General features: G+C 38.2%; 1 protein-coding gene across 22 annotated transcripts in view; it reads right to left on the bottom strand.

Moving 5' to 3' along the window:
• Positions 1-20,187, bottom strand: part of adgrl2a (adhesion G protein-coupled receptor L2a) — a 196,481-nt gene that overhangs the window by 44,711 nt on the left and 131,583 nt on the right. For all 22 annotated transcript variants that reach the window (XM_085928341.1, XM_085928340.1, XM_085928343.1 and 19 more), the window contains one exon: positions 5,123-5,336. In XM_085928341.1, the coding sequence (XP_085784467.1) occupies positions 5,123-5,336 (214 nt within the window). The remainder of the gene's footprint in view (positions 1-5,122; positions 5,337-20,187) is intronic.

The raw sequence follows: 20,187 nt of genomic DNA, 5'->3' as shown, positions 1-20,187 counted from the left end.
TTAAACAAGAGGATGGTTGGAGGTGGGTTGGCGGGGAGCTGGTGGGCGACATTTCCCATTTCTTGTGAAACAATGTTGATGTAAGTGTTGATAGGTTTCTGATGTATTGGCCTCATTTTGGAGCTGTGGAGCCAGGCGCCCTGATCTATGGGAGTGAGGGACCAAGCTTGTCTCATCTGTGGAAATCTTGGGCTTCTCCTGAGACCAATTGAATAAGGCTTAATGACTTCTTCCAGCATAGTCTTGGGCCTCCATTTGAGATCACGCATGTAATTGAAATTCTTAGCATAAAAAGTTCAGTATTTCATCCTGCCAGGGCACAGGTCTCGGAGTGCACTGGAATTAAATACATGTACAATATGATTTCTGTGAGTCTCTTTTGATCGTCTGAGGCTATATACTAATTAATGATGTGCATAATGAATAAGAGGAAAGGCAGTGTTATTTAGTTTTAATTAATAATTGTGTTTTCTTCTGGTAAAAAAATACAGCTATTTAATAATAGTGAAGCTAAGAATGATGTATAGTTGGTCTTTTTTCTGCCTTGTGAATTTACAGTGTGTACTTATTTGCATTCTTATAAAATAAACCCTGAGAGACGTACAAAATGCCATTATTTTCACTCTACGTTTTTATTTTAGTGTATCCCTCATTCTATATTGCACTGACTTTTTATAATTTTCTACAATTACTACAATATTCCTTTCATTTAACATTGTACCAATGTTTTTGTTTGTATAGTCATCACCATAGCATTAGTCTTGTTTTATGTAGCACAAATGTAAACATGAAATGAGAAAAATAATCTTAAATGTGCAACTGTTAAAAAAATTATTTCTAAAAAATGCCACCCAAATGGGCACTTCATGGCACAATGTAATGCCGTTCATTTGATTCATCTGGTACTTCTCATGTGAGGCAGATATTTTGGATAGAGATAAGACGCACTTTAATCGGTGAATCTCAGATGAGTTTCTTCCCCCTGCTCAATTTTCCATCCCTCAAAAGTCTATAATATCCTAAGACGCCATTTGGAGGTCATGAAGAAAGCAGTCATGAATAAAAATAAAAAAAAGAACAACATTGCATTGCAGCAATATGAGAGAGGGTCTTAAGTGAGGGTATTATAACAGAGAAAATGGAAGAGTCAACTTCCTAGTGCTCCCAGTATGAATTTCAATCAAATTAGCGTCTGTTCAACTCAAAGTGACCTGTCTCGCTTCATTTTAACTGTAATGCTGATGAGGTTCAAGGCATAATTATCAAAGCAGAGATCTCTCTCAAGGGGCTGGCCTGTTGATTGTAGGCAGGACACTGAAAAATAAAATCATTTGCAGCAGCACAGAATCCCAGCAGTAAAAAAACAAAACAAAACACACAATTATTAAAAGGATGCAAAATACGTACTTGCCTAGCTTACAACCGTCAACACCAGTATATGGTCAGACTATTTTCTTAAGGGTGACCCAATAATATTGCACCAAACAGCCGATTAGAATTTAATAATTAGTCACCTGCTTTCAACATAGGCCTGACGTGATATCAGGCTAAAGCATTTCACAAACACGTAACTCCTGTCATGGGCTTGTGTTTATGTGCTGGGACTACTAGTATTCAACAGTATTTTTTATTTTATTTTTTCTCAATATTGAGCGCATAGGTGATTTATTTTATGAGTAATAGATGTTTACCCACAAAGAAACCCTGACGAAGGAGCAGGGGCAGGTTCATGGCCCGTGGACTTGCGCACGGCTCTCTGCAATAGCCCGTCTGCATGTGGATCTTTATGAAATGTTTATCTGCTGTGCTTTAAATAAAACTCTTGCCGAGCATACGCGAGAGACGCTGTGCTGTCAGGCGGCAACAATGGAGCTCCTCGGAGGGCCGTGCAAGCACTACTGTCACTGATATAAATAGAGTGAACACTATCATTTTTGCTCCTCAACTGCCTTACAAAGATTGACAAAGGTAAGAAAACAGTGATGATTAGACCTTTGATTTGCGGTGTGACATTTCTCACCCCCTAATGTGAACGCTTGTATTTATATAACATCCCATCATCAAAAGGCAAATGTTTTATTGTTGAATCTTCCTTATCGTTTTAATTATTAATGATTTTTATGTCAACTCCAGGACATATTGGTCTGATGAGTTTTACCTCATCTATTAGAAAGCTATCAACATTGATCATTTATGTGGATGATTCACCCCTTGCTAAAACGATGACCTGCTGGCGTGTCTGGACCGTGTTACAGTGTAGTGATCAATGCCCTTGCTATTGAATACGTGCAAAGAAGCTCATTAGTTAAAAACATATCAATCAATGGAAGCCACTTATTAGTATTGTATTTCATCAGATATTTTAGTGTCGACCACCAAATACCAAAAGAAGAATGGTTTTCCTAAAATATCCAGAAATATTCATAAAATATTCACAGAGTTCAGTTCCTTCTGTCTATTGTGTGGCAAAAATCTGTTTAAAAATCATTCATTTTAATACTATGCAGAACTGTCAAATTTATACATCTGTCAAATGTTTCATCTGCGGAACCATTTAGAGACACTTAAGACATCTTCTCATTTCTTATGGGAACCTTTCCTGCCCTAATTGTGTTCCTCATCATTTGATTAGAGGTGATTAGATTTCTCCATCATCCTTGTACTGGGATTGTTATAAAAAGTTGGAGGGCAAGATCTTTCAAAGAACCAGTGGGATTTAATAAAGACTTGCCTTTAGGCTTTGTTCACACTAATCAGGTTTGGTTCACTTTGAAATAAACTCCAGTGTGATTGCTCTGGCAGTGCGGTTCATTTGGTCAAGTGCGAAAGTGATCATATGAACCCAGGTGGGAAGCATGCAAATGAACTCTTGCCCGTAGGTGAACAAAAAACAACAACATGTAATTCAAAACACCATTAAATAATGTTTTAAATTTTTAGGGTTTTAGCTCAGGTTTATCTCCTATCGGGTATCAGCAATCAGAAAAAAGAAAATTGCAGATGGGGCGAGCACTCTCCTCAGTTCAAGGCATTCACCCATTCATGCAAACAATGGAAACAGCTCATTCATTGTTGTGGTATAAAATGCAACTCTTGCTAATGGACAAGTCCAGAGGACTGAGGGGGAGATAAAACAAAATTTGTAATCTTGCCAGACGTGTCAAGCATCCCCAAAGGAAATTTTAGATGTTTTTTGTTTAAAGATAATGTGATTTTCGATAATGGACGTGTGGTAATGCATGTCGTTTGCATGTGATAAAAGTATGAACGTGAAATGATGAGCATAAGCAGCACTGTCAAAGTTTCCTCATTAATAAAGCAAGGACAACAAATTGGACTTTTACCCATAAACATGGCCAATAAATCATCAGTGGCATCATAAAAGATTATTTTTGAACTACTAATATTGAATGCACAAATATAAAAAAATATATTTTAATAACAATAATTAGATATAATGCTCAAAGTAAGACGCTTCTTTGCACATTTTCCTATCGCCATATTAATTATATCAAATGGTACCCTCATGCTGCATGTCCAGATTATCAGCCACTCGAGTCCACTAATTGCTTGCAGGTGAATGTTCTAATTGAGCCGCAGCAGTCCTAAAGCTATTTTCATTAAATCATTGTGCTCATGAATTCAATATGCCGACCAATATGAGCGCCAAAATGATTTATCAAATATGACTAAGTCTCATTCCAGTTCTCCTCAATTTCCAAACACGCGGAAACAGGAAACAAAGATTTCCACATGGGTACAAATTTTCTGTTGATCATGCTTGACGTGTTACGTTATATGGCAATCAACTAATACATCATAATTTTGTTGAGTTTTGTTGCAATATCATGGATTGATTTAATAACAGTAAAGTGCATTGCTTTTAGATGCCATATGTTGAGAAATAAGAGAAATAATCTAATCCATGATAGCATGAAACCAGACTGTCAGTGATGAAGTATCTTGCAAAACCTCGAGAAATATGATATTGGTAGAATTTTTGTTATTCATTTTTGGGCAATAATTTGGGGTTCTCTGAGATTCATTTCTACAGTTTTCAAACAGAGAGTAAACACTGCAATTCTGCAGTGGGACTTAAACACTGAAAATAACTAACATTACTAAGGCCTCTGGCACTCTCAGGAAGTGCATACAACCTGATCCCTCTTTTAAAGATACAGGCCAAAAATATTTCAACAACGCGGTTCCACTTTTGTTTCACAGGCAGCTCCTGCTGGGCAGCATTTTTGCTTCAGTTTGTTGTTTTTCTTGTCCAAGTGAGGTCGAGCTTTCCGTAATGCGAGGGAGCAAAAGGAGGGAGACAATCCCCTTTCAAGACAGACAACGTAAATCAGCTATCTGACTTCATCAAACAAGACTTGACAATAAGCCTTGTGCATACAAGAGCTCTGCTGTTTTATTTCAGTGTTTAGTGTCTTCATTTCCCAAAGCGGCTGACCAAAGTTGCTGACGTTCTTCTACCATCCGGTATCTCTCATTGGCATTCAAAGGTCATTCTATCCATTGCACTTTGCCTCTAACGGCATCCAAGCGTGACAACTGCTCTCATGTTTAAGGGCTCACATTAACAGCAATGGCAATGGAACCCAACAGGAGTCGCATGTGAACATACATGTACACCACACACAGACACTAAATCATCTGCTTTGCACGTAAGCGATATGGAGAACCAAGCCAAACCACCAATTGGAGTTGGGTCCACAATATGTGTTGTATAAAAGCTAAATCTCAAAATTATTATGCATTACATATTAAAACATTAAATGTAATGTGACCCCTGATGTATATTGGAGCTGTTACTATAAAATTGTCAAATGTTTCTTGTGTTCTTGCAGATGGAATAGCACTGCCTGTTGTTTTTTTTTTTTCTCCCGCTCTACAGCTAAACTGAGTCAGTCTATTTTTGATGGAGTCAATCAATCGGACAGCAACCGTGTTAAAGATTTTCCTCCTGAGGCAAGAGAAGCAGATGGATTAAAAAAAAAAAAAAAAACACAAGGGGCAAAGCATGAAACCTAAACAGTTGACAGCAATCCAGAGTGTGTTGCTCTGGGCAACCCACGTAAACTGCAACTTCTACAACTGTAAGATTCAAGTTTACCTCTGTGACATGATCTTGTATGCTTCTGGAAGATAGCAGTTGATGTTTTCCATTTGGAAAGGGTCGGCATCGCAGATCTTGTCATCTGTCCGTCCATAGTTGGCGCTTTCGATCGTTATGACATCACTTCCTGGACAGCGCAGGTCGATGGGGTAACCCTCACAAGATAGCTCTCTTCGTACTAAGCCAAATGGCAGGGCAGCCCGACTGAACCCTGTGGGAGTGGAAAGAGAGCTTTATCAGTGAGAATCAATGCGGAGTGGGTCGACATTGAGAAACACCGTACAATATGTAAGAGATAGATGTGAACAAGGGAAAAACATCTTTGCATTATTTCTTCTTTATAAAAATAAGTAAAAAAACAAAAAACAAATCAACTGTATGGAAACGCAATTTAATGTACTTTGTTGGATGGTGTATCAATAGCCGCACTAATGGTGTTTGAGTATGGGTGGGGAAAAATCAAAATCAACAACAAGCCATAAAAAGCCCATCTGAAAGAAAATATAAAGAAGCAAATTTCCAAATAGAGAACATTTTTGGTTATGCATAGCGCACCATGTCGTCAAGTATTACAGCGCATTGATATAAAGCTTAACCAAATCACCAGCTGCTCCTCTGTACAAAACCACAAGCAGCACTGAATCATAATATCCCATTTTGAGCATCTGTTACCTTTTTTTCCTTTAAATGCCAGTGTGCTAGCTATATTCCAGAGCTGCAGGCTCTCTAATGAGGTTTTTGTGGCTGGGTTGCATGCACTTGTTTTGCTGTATTTCATTGGCACCGGTACAAATGAGACCAATCCATACTTGCATTTGCTTGTGTTTACAAAGCACTTTTTTTTTGCAACAGCAGTTGCCTTAACTACTGACTTCAGGCCTACTAAAACTACTTGGAATGGCTCACTTTATTTTACCTTAGTGGCTACTTCATCAATTAAGTACAAATACAATTATCTTTGTCTGATTAAATACTATGTTACAATGGGAGGGGGATTAAGCTGTTGAATTGTGGCCCTAACCTGAAAATGCTACCGTGGTATTTTATAAAGGAAGATAAATGTCACTTTCTATAGCCTGATCCTCCATTTGTGCACCAATCAGGTGAAAGCTCTTCTTCTAAAGGTGCTTAGTGTAGAGTAGAGCTAAGAGTAAACAAAGGATATATTTGTATGGCGGGGGGCAGCTGCCATAGCCGAGCTAACCTCTTCATTTGTTTAGGGGCATCCAATCAAGGAAGGATATTTTCTTCTTCTCCTGGCTCTCTCTAAAGGAAATCCTGTGTAAAGTGACCAAAAGAAATGAAATATTGATATATATATTTATTTTCGTAACCTTTTCTCGCTGGAGTCAAAAAACGCTTCAGGTGCTAAACAATTTATTGGTGTACATGTTGGCTCGTGACAAACATCCCGTGTGATTGGGTGGAAAAAAAATGAAAGCATGCCATGTTTGGAACAGCTGTCGACATCCAATTTTGACTTCATGCCAACGTGGTTAAAAACAAACAGTGTAACGTGTAAAAGCAATGTACATCAGACGCTTACTGCAGAATAGACACTAAGAGCTTGACTTCAAATTATGATTATTCTTTTTCCTGATGAATATGCTCCCAGTATACTGTATGGGTGTACTTTCCACTTTCCCTCAAATTCTTCTCTTTGTGGTCATTCAGTGCAAGTGATTAAGGCTCTTTTACCATGTGCAGGAACCTTTGAGTTTGATCTCCAGCTTGGCGGCCAAACCCTCTGGTGCTCAGTGTGAAGCAATAGCTGTTAAAATACTTAAATCACTCGAGGGCCTTTGAAAACTCTCTTTCTGGTTTTATTATTCCAAACTAATGTAGTCGTCGTACTTAAGTAGGAAAGCAGACTGCAGCTATACACTGACACCTATGAACACTAAACTAGTCACACTCGTGTATTTCGGGAACGATGATGTATTTCCAACCACGCAGATGACAAGCCCTGTAATAATGCTTGATTATTGAGTCAAAATCCAGACATTGGATGAATTGGTATGTCCCCGAAATGCACTTAATTCTTCAGCTGTCTCAGTGCATTATTGTCCAAAAGCTGCTCTCCATTGATTAGACCCATTGCTGTACTACTTTCCCAGACTACTGTCGGTTGGTCTGTGTGGACCAGGAACTCAACAGGATAGTGAACACAACACAGTGCAATTTGGATCAAAGCTGTAACCATTCATAGAATAAATACATTACTACCACTTGTATTGTATTATGCCTGTTTAACCACAAGATTGACATGATAGCTGCAATAAGGGGTCACATTTTGTGCTTTAATTTATATTTATTAAGTTTAAGTAGATTTGCCTCTGCAGCTAATGTTTTTTTTATGATGGTGGTAGTATAAACTTGGAACAAATGATTTATTTACCATTATTCACAATGTGAAACATTGTTTCAATTTCCAAACAAACCCGTTCAAAAGCAGATTTTGGTCGACTGTGGTTGTATGATTCCTAATTATTGTAGCGGTCTTGCACATCTTATTGTAGAATAGCATTTGTGTTTACACATCTGCAATTCACATCTCTGTTTTATACACAGAAAATAACTAAAACAGCACAGCACCATCAATCTAGGGCTGGCATATTCATGAATCGCAATTACAACAGGATAATTTGATCACTGTGTGTGATCACACTAAATCCAACCTAAATCCAACACTTACTGTGTCATTTAATCAAATAATTTTAGAATGCAAATGAGCCATACAAGCAAGACTTATTTTACACATGGAATCATAAACAATTGTTATTGAGGTCAAATAGTGCACAGTAGTTAGTGACAAGTTTCCGTTACGAGAAGTAAACACTCTATACTGTACATCTTAAACATGTTAATAATTATTGTTTCAAGACTGCGAGCAGAAATGTTGCCAAATCGATTAGTCAAATCAAATTATATGCATCTATTAAACCGCAAAAACCTAATGCATATTCAGGAGCATATTAGGTAGAAAGCACAGTGCTGTGACCATGGCAACATGGTGCAGCAGAGAGATAACCGACCAGATCCTTATCGTGGTTTTGTCGACATGCTTCCTAATCAAGTATTCTGGTCAATTCATCCATCCCAGCACTTGAAAAGCATTTCAGCTTCTCTCCGTTAGACAGAGATAGGTGACAAATTTAAGTAAGAAAAAACACTGCAGATACATGTAAGACAAGCATAATAGATACAATGTGCCTTTATCGGGACTTTTCTTTTTCTCCTTCCTTTCTCATACTGGTAACTTTACTAGAAATCCACAATTCATATTCTCTTGTGTGCAGACATGTCATTGTCATAAGTAATTTATGAATCATGTGTATGTAGTAATAATTCAAACCATCATTGAGATTAAGTAAAACAAAAAAAAAAGTTACAGATGGTGTTCGGTTAATAGTACGATTAAACAAAATAACAACTTATTTGAAAATACTTTGTGGCATGAAGGGGAGCTTTCCTTAATTTGTTAGAAAACATGTATGAATCAATCATCTATAAAGATGAACAGTTTAAGATGAACCTCATTGGTGGAGGTATGCTCTTCTAAGTACCGTTGTAGTTTACAACGTGACAACTCAACCTTTAGACATTTGCTTATCGCGCATGTTGTTAAAACATGCTGGTGATTGACTCTGATTCGTGCAACGGACCTTTATGTCCATGGGTTATAGCACTTTATTGCACCAATGAGGAACTTCTACTTAAAGCTTCCTAAACTGGCATTTATTACAGTGCCTAACCTTTGCAATGACATTAGGCCAATATGGAATAGGCGGCTCAGGAACTGTGAGAATTTCCCATATGGAAGACAAAACCATTATATGCACAGTCTCTTTAGTCCTATAATATGATAATGATTTTTTTTATGCAGATGGGGCAAATCAATTGCAAAGTGACCATCTGGTACTATTTGAGTGTCACTGAAGCGGGGGTAATGAGCAAAGTACCTTCGCACTTCATAGGAAGGAATAGGGAGTTATTAGGGTCTTCATCAGTCATGTAGAAACTTTAAACCTTGTACTTACATAGAGCAAGTCATTAATATTGCACATACCAAGGGCATTCAGAACATACTGGAGATTTAACAAAAAACATTGTTTACATGAAAACAATAATTTGGAGCCTGGAAACACAGACCTCTGAAAATGGATCTTCACAAAAGTTTTGGAAAACAATGTAAGTGTATCGAGTACTTAAAACAGTCAAGTATGAATTAATGGAAAACACATATATGCTATTATTCAGGGTGGTGAGTGTGCTAACTAAAACAAAAAAAGATTGACCATGGCATCTGGCACAGTTCTAATAGTTACTATATATACACAGTAAAAATTTTAACGCGAAACAAGCAACGCCAAAGTGTATTCAAAAAGTTGTGCACATAATGTCCAGCACAAGTCGTAGTTCACTCGACTGAGCACAGTTGCTTGACATGCATAGTAGAATAATCTTAATTTCTCAAAAATGTAAAAAGACAAAAAAAATCGCGATTGTACTTTTTGATGTTCACAAACATATCTGAAACAGCGCACACACAAAATATCTGAGACTATTCAGCCTCTTATTTAGTCTTACTTGCACCCAGTAAAGGTTTTCTTATTAAAATGACCCTTTGTAACTTGAGTAACCCATGCTTCCAGACAGAGTTTGGGGTTTAAGGCTGATCAAAAGGCCTATTCAGCCCTTTACCCTTGCCGCCGTCACTGTGGCCAAAGCACAAAGGTCCTCAGATTATTTTGATGGGAAACCAGATAATTTTTACGTCGAGAGAGTGACACAGACGCTCCTGCTGCTTGTCATCTACTGTTAACGTAAATCTTTGATTTCCTTTCTGGTGTGGGCAAAACATCATTGGCCAGCTATTATTTGGTACACTCGAGCCTACAAGGTCTCTTGGATTTGAAATGAAAGAATAATATGGCCCACAGCATTAGTGAGGACACTACAGGAAACACAGCTTGAGTCCTCCAAGTTCTGCCCCCCCAGGCCTTTCTCGATGGTACAAGTAAAGGACAACCACTTGGGAAAAGAAACCTTAAAGATAAGACTCTTCCAACAGAGCTGACTCTATAATCCACAGATATCCTTTACAACAACAGAAGTTAGGTCTACCCAGGGGTGAAGGAACAAAATATTTCATATATCCCGCAAACAGCAGGATATGAGGTGGGCTGCATTCCCTATTGTAGAAAATAAATTGTTAGTTTAGTGTGAAACGTATTCTCTTAACATTCCGATTGGGCTGTTCTTGGTGTGGCAGACGAAGGACAAGCACTACTTACACTGGTAGTGTTTGTTCCAACTTATTCATTATTCACTTTAGTACTGCCATACTCGCCAGTTTTGAAAGTTTTTTTTTTTCTCCATTTGTGACGCATGGGCTATTACATTTCTTTTCCATTGATATCCACATAATAAGACACATTTTGCTGCATTTTCTGCCTGACATGCCTTAAGTCATTTTCACACTAAGACAGAAACTGTCATTTTCAGTTTAAATTTATACTGTATGGCAAATTTATACGGTAAATACAAAATATATAAATATAAATCAAACACAGATGTGGTACCCCAACTTCGCTTAAAAAAAGTCTCATAACAATGGTTGTGGTCATCATAAAAAACAAAAAAACAAACAAACAAACAAACAAACAGAGAAAGAATAGAAACACAAAAACTAATGGATATGTTGGCTCTCACAATTTGAAGTCTACTTCTTGCCCAAATTGTTTTCAGGGCAAAACGTCTTTGTGCCGTCTCTTCAAAAACACGAGTCAATAAAGCAACTGAAAATCTGAGTTAAGTGATATTTTTTTTGTCTTTCATTGGCTGTTATACTTGTGTAGGGTTGTTGTGAGCCCTAATTCATATATAATGTGTGGATTTTGATTATAGTAGGAAAGATTTGGAGGGGGGGGGGGTGCTTGGAAAGACAGCGAGAGAAAAACATGATTGTAGTGGATAGTAGAAGACGACGAGGCAAAGAGCAGCAAGGAAACAAGTGTTTGAAGCTCATTTGTATTCCCCACCAACCAAGTCCCTCCAGTTCATTTACATTTCTGCTACTTCCATAGCAACAGCAGGGGTCTATCAAGAGCATCTTTGATATAGGTACATGACTGTGAAAAAGATGCTGTCATTTCTCTGCCAGGACACACTTTCGGTGTTAAAGTGGGCTTCTTTAACAAAAAATGAACCCTGGTGGGTCTTCTTACCAACCACTTCCACTTCTTCATTCATAAATTTAGGGCACAAAAGCCTATGTGGGAATGTTATTCGTTGAATTTGTCCCTGTTTTAAGTATAAAATTATCTTATGTAAGGAGGTCCTTCACAAGGGACATTATGGTTTTTCTTGTCTTTGTTTCCAGACAAAAAAAATGTCCTAACTGGCAACTTTATAAATCCGAGAGGAAATTATTTTGCTGGTCTTTTTAGCAGTAGAGATGAAATGCAATGAAAATACACAGCCTGGTGAAACACCATGTAAACTTGTATGTAAATCAACCTTTAGGCCTAATTAAACTCAATGGGGCTCATCAAGGTCATAAATCCCCCCTTTTTTCATAATGCATTATTGACTTCCCATCATCAGCACATGTCGGCTGGCTGCACTCTCACAAGCACACACTGTCATCTCACCGTCTAATATCGGATCGCCCTGAGGCCAGCCAGTCAGTGTGTGTGTGTGTGTGTGTGTGTGTGTGTGTGTGTGTGTGTGTGTGTGTGTGTGTGTGTGTGTGCGTGCTTTTTAGGCCATAAAAAAGACAAGGACATGTTCTTGTAATGAAATAGCTGCAATGACCATCAAATATGTTGCTATGTGTCATGATCCTTGGCGAATATGGCCAACCAGTATGTTTTAGTGATAATTTTGCACTTTTTTTGTGTGTGCACCTTGAGCCATATTGTGGTGGCCTTACCAGAAATAGCAGTGTCCCTGTATAGTCATGATTTAGTAAGTTTCAATGATTTATATTGTCTGTATTATTTAAAACTTTAAGAAAATATTACGCCTGTTGAGTTACTTTTTTTGCTATCTTGGAGAAACCATTTCTCATATAAAAAATACGTTTTCTATGGTTAAAAAGATCAGTAATTGATCAATTCAAGTCAGATCAGGCAGAACCCGCCTTCCTCACCAGTTTGCCCAGGCAGAAAGCATCCCTCTTGATTTTATTGTATTTATTATTTTTAATTTGTCACTAAACAGTCATGCCCCCTTGTCAAGAAAATATAAAATGGGCCAATTGTTTATTTATATATTTTTTTAGCTTGTAGTTGTGAAGTAAACCAATGGGTCATTATTAAGGATTAAAGTGTTTCTTCAAAGATTACCGGTGAGAGCAGCAACTTTTGACCTCATTAAGCTGCTTTATCACTAACAATATTTCACTTCATATTAAAAGTTTAAATGTGATAAGGATTTCAGCCATATTTTCTTTGAAAGACTTTTCAAATTAGATTTGGGATGTGTTTGCCATCTCACTGCCATTGTTTCCATTCCAAATGATGAAAAAAAATAGACTCATATACGCCGAGCGGCTCCGACTCGGTTCGCTCTCTGCTCCAATGAAGCGTTTGATGCTCCCTGATTCAATAAGGAAACATTTCCCAGTGGGTCACACACACAAATGAGCGAGGTCCATCTGCTTGGTTTGCATTCCCCAAGTGCACTACCTCAAGTAGGACCTCCTTAGATGAGACTCCGCTCTCATGTGTATGCATTTGTTCAGCTAGTGTTTCGACTGACCCCCACCAGCCATTGAAGTCTGCTGACCAGCCCATTGAGGACGCCACTGTTACCACACCTGATTCAACTTCCTTTCAGTCAAGAGTGCAGACTTGCTGCCATCTTGTTAGGACATATTGTGATACTGAAAAATTCAAATTCATTCCATATTGAGTTTTTGGACTTTTGTGTAATGATCAGACAAGTGATGAATGGTCACAGTGAGTAGACGTCTCTAAACACATGGACATGACATGGAGTGAGAAATTGACAAATTATGGTCTATGTCCAGTCTACAAAGAAATTCTCTGTTTCAGAGAGTTAAGATTTGCAGTATGTGTGAAAGGAGATTAAGCCTTCCCATTCCTATTCACAGTCTTGCAACTGTTTCCTACCATCACCCTGTCACGTCTTCTGGTTATGGTTTATTCAAACTGGTTTCTGGAATTTTAAGGTGGTATGTAAATCATATGTGATAATTAAAAATTAAGAGAAAGCAACAACAAGAAACAACAGTCCCACCACGCTGAGATAGTATTAGTATGGACATTTATCTCAGTTAATTAAAGATGACTGACTCTATTAGTATTGATTTGTAATGTTACCACATGGGAAACCTTGGATTGCTGTTTTCTTCAGGCAATAGTTTACTTAAGGGGCTTAAGAAAAGAGAGCCAAGCCCTTGACATATGGACACACTTAGGGGTCATAATGACTCACAAGGTCAAATGCTGAGTCACACGGGGGGTCAAGACGTAGTGATCTGTCAGGGGACAAATTGTCTGGGCTGACAAGTTAAAGCTGACAGCAACCGAACTAGAAATTCACGACCTCTTTGAGTAAATGGTGACTTTTGAAAATGGAATAATGAGCTAAAATAACTTCGCTTTCCCTGGCAGCCTACGGTCACTTGGATTGAGACTAATGACTGAGACTCATATGTATTCATAACTGGTGATAATATTTGCATACATTTACGCTATATAGTGATCCATCCGTTTTCTGTACTGCTTTGTCCTCACGGGAGCCTATCCCAGCGGTCATCGGGCAGTAGGCAGGGGACACCCTGAACCGGTTGGCAGCCAATCGCAGGGCACACAGAGACGAACAAACACCCGCACTCACACCTAGGGGCAATTAAGAGTGCCCAATTGCCCTGTCAAGCATGTTTTTGGAATGTGGGAGGAAACCGGAGTGCCCGGAGGAACCCACGCGGGCTCGGGGAGAACATGCAAACTCCACACAGGGAGGGTCGGAGGTGGAATCGAACTGGCACCCTCCTGAGTGTGCGTAAATTTGATCAACTGTGTCGCATCGATTGTTTGGAAGTAATTGAGGTAAACGTTGATACAACTACTTACTGTAGATTCAACTGGCAGAGGTTCTTTTGAATCCGCCTCAACTAGTTTGCTTTCCAAAGAAGGAAACATGACAGGTATGAGACGATGAACTCCATCACTGCAGACCTTTCCTCTGAAACTACTACTTCTAGCAGTATCAATCTGCTCTGAGTGACACTGGCATCCAAATTGGAGCTCAGAGCATTTAGAACAAGAGTCTCAGATCCAATTACAAACACTTAAAAAAAGTATATATATATATATATATTGAATTAATGCGACATTCATTTAGATATTATGCCCATTTATATCATATGGCAAGGAAATTACTTAACAATCTTCATAAATGGCAACTCAGACTTCCTCTGAAAGGCATTGGATCTAAATCCTTTGTATTTACGACCACGTTTCCAACACCCCTCGTTTACAGGAGCCTCAACTGGATTTACAGCCGTTCTAAATCAGTACAAAGGAAAGCAAAAGGACAAAGAGGACACTGGTAAATGCAAGCATGTGATAGCTTGCATTTAAATCTGAAAAAAACTGTAAAATATGTATCTTTCAGTTCTATTTCATTCTTTTAACACTACACAAAATAGATTGCACTTTCACATACTGAGATCAAAATGCCTTTCATCTGCAGTGAAAGCATCTCCCTTGAACACCTGCTTGAATTAGCTAGAAGTAGAAGAGCTCAGGTTCCAGGGGACTCAATTGTTTCATAAAATGCTGTTTGAGTGTGATGAAAGGAGACTAAACTAGTTACATTTAAAAGAGATTAATTTGATTTGTTCCATGAAACTATACGTAAGGCAAAACACACGCTATCAGAAAATCATCTTTCCCCATTGAAATGAATGCAAATGCCATGTTTAATCATTCCCCCAAAACATTGACGATTCATATCTCAAAACGCTCGTAAATTGAGTCACTCGTAAGTGCAGCAACAACAGCACTTCAGACACTTCAAAATTTGCAGTGTGATTATAATTTTCTTGATATGGTACGTATATCACAGCTCAATGTGCGGTGTAAGACTGAATCTTGGCATCAGTCGGTTGCGAGCGCAATCCTTGATGACCAGTGAAAACTGCAACTTCATATGACCCGGAAACTGCAGTCCAGTCACATTAAATTTCCACCATGATACAGTGGCAAAAAAGAAAGTCAGCTCTATTTGCCCTTTGACCAAACAAGCTAGTTCATTTGTCGGTCTCGAAGCCTCCATGCTGGTTGTGCTTTGAAATACCATCTACTGGATAATCAAAAACATTCTCATCATCTGCCCTTTCCACAGAGGACTTGAGCAGCAATCATATGAAGGTAGATCTTCTGCCTTTTTTGTCCACAACACTTCTCTTTTAAAAGTGGGTTAGATGTTATTTATTTCAGAGGGTTGTTCTTTTCTAAGATGCAATAGAATTAAGCCTACACAATATTGATTATAATAGAGCACAACTTTAAACGAGAGCATATCAATAGTGATTTAAAAATCTGCTCATAAAACATTCCGCTCATCTTGTAGATCCACATCAAAAACATTTGTGATATGACCTTTGGCTAATTTTCCCAAGACCACTTCCTTGGTGATGTCATATATATTCTCCTGTCTTTTGGATTCAGAGCAGAGACTCAGTGGGTTATATTTTTTTATTCTCAGATTGCTTTGGATATATTTGTAAGGAACCCACATGATTCTATCTGAGCATGACCAAAACGAGACAAAGCATGACGGTAAAATACAAGGCCTACGGCGAAAGCATGAGGGTAGATGACTAATCAAGAGCCCCAGAGATCCCACCCAGTGAGGACCTTCTGCAACTTGCATGAATGGCCATTATCTACAAGGATCAGCCCAGGAATGACGGGAAAAGGTAAGCTTCACACAAAAACTCTCCAGTTAAGGACTGCATTAGAGCTGTGGCTACATTTTGATGATCAAAGTCATCTTGTATTGTATGTGAGAAGTCCACAAGACTCATGAAGAAAACAGCCACAAACTATTTCTTTTCATTATTCAAGCAACAACAACAACTCGAGAAAATAGGAAAGGATCAAGGTATCAACGAGGCACCACTTGTAATGTCCTTGTAATAACTCACGAACATTAGAGTTAAAATAAAACTGTTTCCTGTAACAAGAGATAGCGAAGGTGACTCCAAACAGCCAATTAAAGATTCTTGGCAAGGTCTTTGCATAAATAAGTACAAAAGGCAGTCTTAACACATCAACTGAAAACACGAATCACTAGAATGTGTAGTAAAATGTACCTAGCCATTGTATGGTTTTAAATAACAAACCCTGACCTGGTGGTTTCCACTACTGGATGCAAAGACAGGATGTCAATAAAAGAAGAAGAAACGCGAGGCTGAGGCAATGTCTCGTCACAATCAAAAATATGATTTACATTCTTTAGATTTCTGTTTTATCTCATTTTGTCACACAAAAGTATCAGTTCACTACTCATCAATCCGTAGCATTTATAGCTGTAACATTTGAGCAACAACTGCAGGTATTGAAAAGTGGTGCAGTCGGCATGAGTCCTTCACAACCTCTGACAAAAACAAAACATGTGTAGTGCAGCCCAATGAATGAAATTGTTAGTTCAAGCCAAACCTGGCATTACTCTCCTCAGTAGCCAGGTGAAAAGAGGTGTATGTTTGGCTTGGGTGGGAGTATGTCAGCACTCTGCAATGCTCTGCATGACAAACACCAACCTGGGGCCAGCTGTGACAAAGCACTAATCCAACAAAATCCCTCCTTCCTTTGCTGAAAATCCTAATGAGGATTTGAAGTGCTCAGCAGGGAGGAGACCCAGGGGCTGTGGCTACACCTTGCCACTGCTCATTGTCTCCTTATCTCCAAAGCCGGTTGGTGATGAAAGACACATGACAGCACGGTGGGCCTTCGTACACAAGGCCCCCTTGCCTGCCTGGCACCACGTGGATCCAGATTCAACAGTTGGTTACGGACAAGCCGAATGACAGCAAGTGAGCGAAGCAGAGACAAAATAACAGGATTTGTTTGACTCACCAGTGACTCATTGCTGTTTTAGGGTATGTTTCGATAAAAATGTTTAGATAAAAACTCAGACTACACAACTTGTTTGTCAGTCTTGATGTCAGATTACAAAATACATTTGTTCAGTATCTTAGAGCAGGTCAGCGGCCACATTACAAATCTGACACCAAACAGACTGCGTGCTGCTGCACGGTCTGAAGGCACAAGTTGTTGTTTAAAGGCTTCCAGTTTTTATCAGGAACTCGTGTTTAGTTCTCATCAGACAAAACACAATTAAGTTTCTTTATGGTGTTTCTATAAAAGTAACCCAAACAAGTTTGTAACTTAAGTCACAAGTTTGTAACTTAAGTCACAACATAAACTTGGCATATACCGTGAGGGAACTAAGCTCTTGGTTATTTTCTTTTTTTGTAATATTTAGCAGAAAATGTCCAAGGTTCTAGAAGATAATATTTTGACAGATAATATTATGCTTTTATTTTAGAAACATTTTTGGGCTGAGAAAAAATTGCCTGGTGGAAAGATAGAAAATTATTGTGCAGGGTAACAGAACACAGTCTGTCCTAAAGTGAAAGTAGTGACTGGATTTGGGCTTTGTTTTAATGGACTTACTTGTATGTAATACATTTGGAAACCATTTTATGAGCAATTTTAAGTTTGCTTGAAGTCAAGAGATATAACTACCCGAGAAAATTGTAGCATGGCAGTGGGTGGCGCAAGATGGTGTTCTTACAGGTTCTGGCTCGCATTAAGCTCTCAGCTTTTACTTCCAGTAATTACATTTTGAGACACCCTGATTGTCTATTTCACTCCATTCACTTTGAGATTAAGGTTTAAAGCCTCTTCTCCTTTGCTTTCACGTGATCCAAAAAGAAAGGACTTTTAAAGGTGCCCTTCTGTATTGTCCTTGAAAAATTGCACGTACTACAAACAAGTTAAGCTGTGACAAGAAACAGGGGTTATATATATATTTATTCATATATAAATATATATATATATAATAAAAAAAGTTTGATCTCTGAAACCGCTTTTAATCTTGACAAGTATTTACATGTCAGTCACCTCTGAGATACAGAATAACAGAAAAAAACAATTAAACTTAAAATTAAAGTTATACAAACCTAGTGACCTAGTTTACTTTTTTTTTCAATACACAAATCCTACTTTTATTATTGTTTCCCTTTAAAGCCACAATGGTAATTTATCAACTGCTTACATTTTATTCTGATTGTTCACTGTTAGAAAAACTTTAAAACACCAGGAGCAGAGAAACGGAGCACATCTTTTCTTGATTGATTCTCAGTTGTGTGTCTGACATGTGGCAATCCCCCCCCCCTTCTCCTTGACACAGAAACATTGCTCCACTCTATAATTCGAGCAATCTTAGGCAAAGCCTTTGAAGAGAACACGCTGCTGATGCTAAGTGTGAATTGTTATTCACTTCCTGAGGTCGACAAATCCTCTCAGCTTGACTAAAAAACACGATCAGACTTGGGAGGCAGTTTAATCATGTATTACGGAAGGAAATCATCACTGCATTACACATTACCAAAACATGACAGTTTTCCTTTGTAAATCACACCTTCGGCTAAATTTGCTTGGGTTGCCATGGTAACGACCACAGAGGACACCAGTAGGACAAAAGAAATGAACCTGCGCTTACATATCAAAGTTGAGCGACTTCCGTGACAGACAATTTGATTGCTTTTAAAGTGTACTCTTGTCAAAATTCTTGTTGTGCTGTGTGCAATCCAGAATGCACAAATGTTAAGTCTTGAACAATGAATGCTCATCATAAATGTGTACAATCCTTTGAAATGCAAGCTTTTTATCCTCCTCTCCGTGAGCACAGGAACAATATTCAGACTTTTGAAGATGAGCATTACTTTCAATCGCTCAAGTGGAGCTCCAGCATTTTAAAATGATTATGAATTGTAATATTTGTATGCAGAAATTTGCTTTGCTAGAATGAGTTGATTTGTGTGTGCATATTGACTGATCAATGTTTTATTTTGTGGGAGTATTCTGTTTGCTAACAAAAAACATTCTGAAAGGAAACTCACTGTGGCTTTCTCACAAAGCTGTTTTGTATTGCTTTTCTTATTCAGTTCAGTTATTCTTCATCTACTATCTACCGCTCCTATTTACGTACTCCTTTTAGATAGCTCCCTTTGTTTTCAGACTCAGGCAGCACAGTCAGGTTAACCAGGGCTTTCAGAACAAGCTGGCAAACCTGCATTCCTAAAACTGAAGCTGTGAAACTGATTATTTATTAGTGTTTTACTGGTTAAATGGTAGAGATGCTTGAATGTCTCTTAAGGCAAATTGTTATTGTGTTTAATTGAATTATTAGTACTTTATTGCTATTCTTCACTTTATGGCATTCTGACAGGTATTTTGAATAGTATTTATCTGGTCATTGGATGTTTTTGTTCATTACATACACTTTTCTTGTGCTTTCTATAGGGTATGTGTGATTTATTTGAAAAAAAATGGAAGAAAAAGAAAAACTGCCATTCATTTTATGGATCTAAAGGAACGATACTATTTGGTTCAAGAACTTCAAGAGGGAAGGTATATTAAAGGAGCATAATGTAGCCTTTACTGATGTTTGTTGCTCTCTAATATAAACAGGGACTACTTTTTTTAATCAAGTTTGATTATCCCTTTGAGACAATTAACGCATGTTTTACCAAACCTGTGTTGAGTTTGTGATTTATCAACAGGCATTCCAACAGGTCGGTATGTCACTTGGGAGCTTAAGAAAGTCAAATTCAGTGCTATTGAGAAATCTCGACTTTGGTATGGGTCAAGCCTGAAATACAAAGACATTGACCCCTCCCACAACGGAATGCAAGAATGTCCTTTGTGAGACGTTATCAGTTTGTGGTAAACAACCATGTCAACTTCACACCCCAATTTGTGCTCAAGGCTTTTAGGAGATATAGAAACGAT

Source organism: Syngnathus leptorhynchus, chromosome 13, assembly GCF_054491065.1.
Source record: "Syngnathus leptorhynchus isolate UIUO chromosome 13, UIUO_Slep, whole genome shotgun sequence".
In the NCBI taxonomy this organism is placed as follows: Eukaryota; Metazoa; Chordata; class Actinopteri; order Syngnathiformes; family Syngnathidae; genus Syngnathus; species Syngnathus leptorhynchus.
The sequence above is the reverse complement of the archived record's forward strand: the minus strand, read 5'-3'. Positions and strand labels throughout refer to the sequence as shown.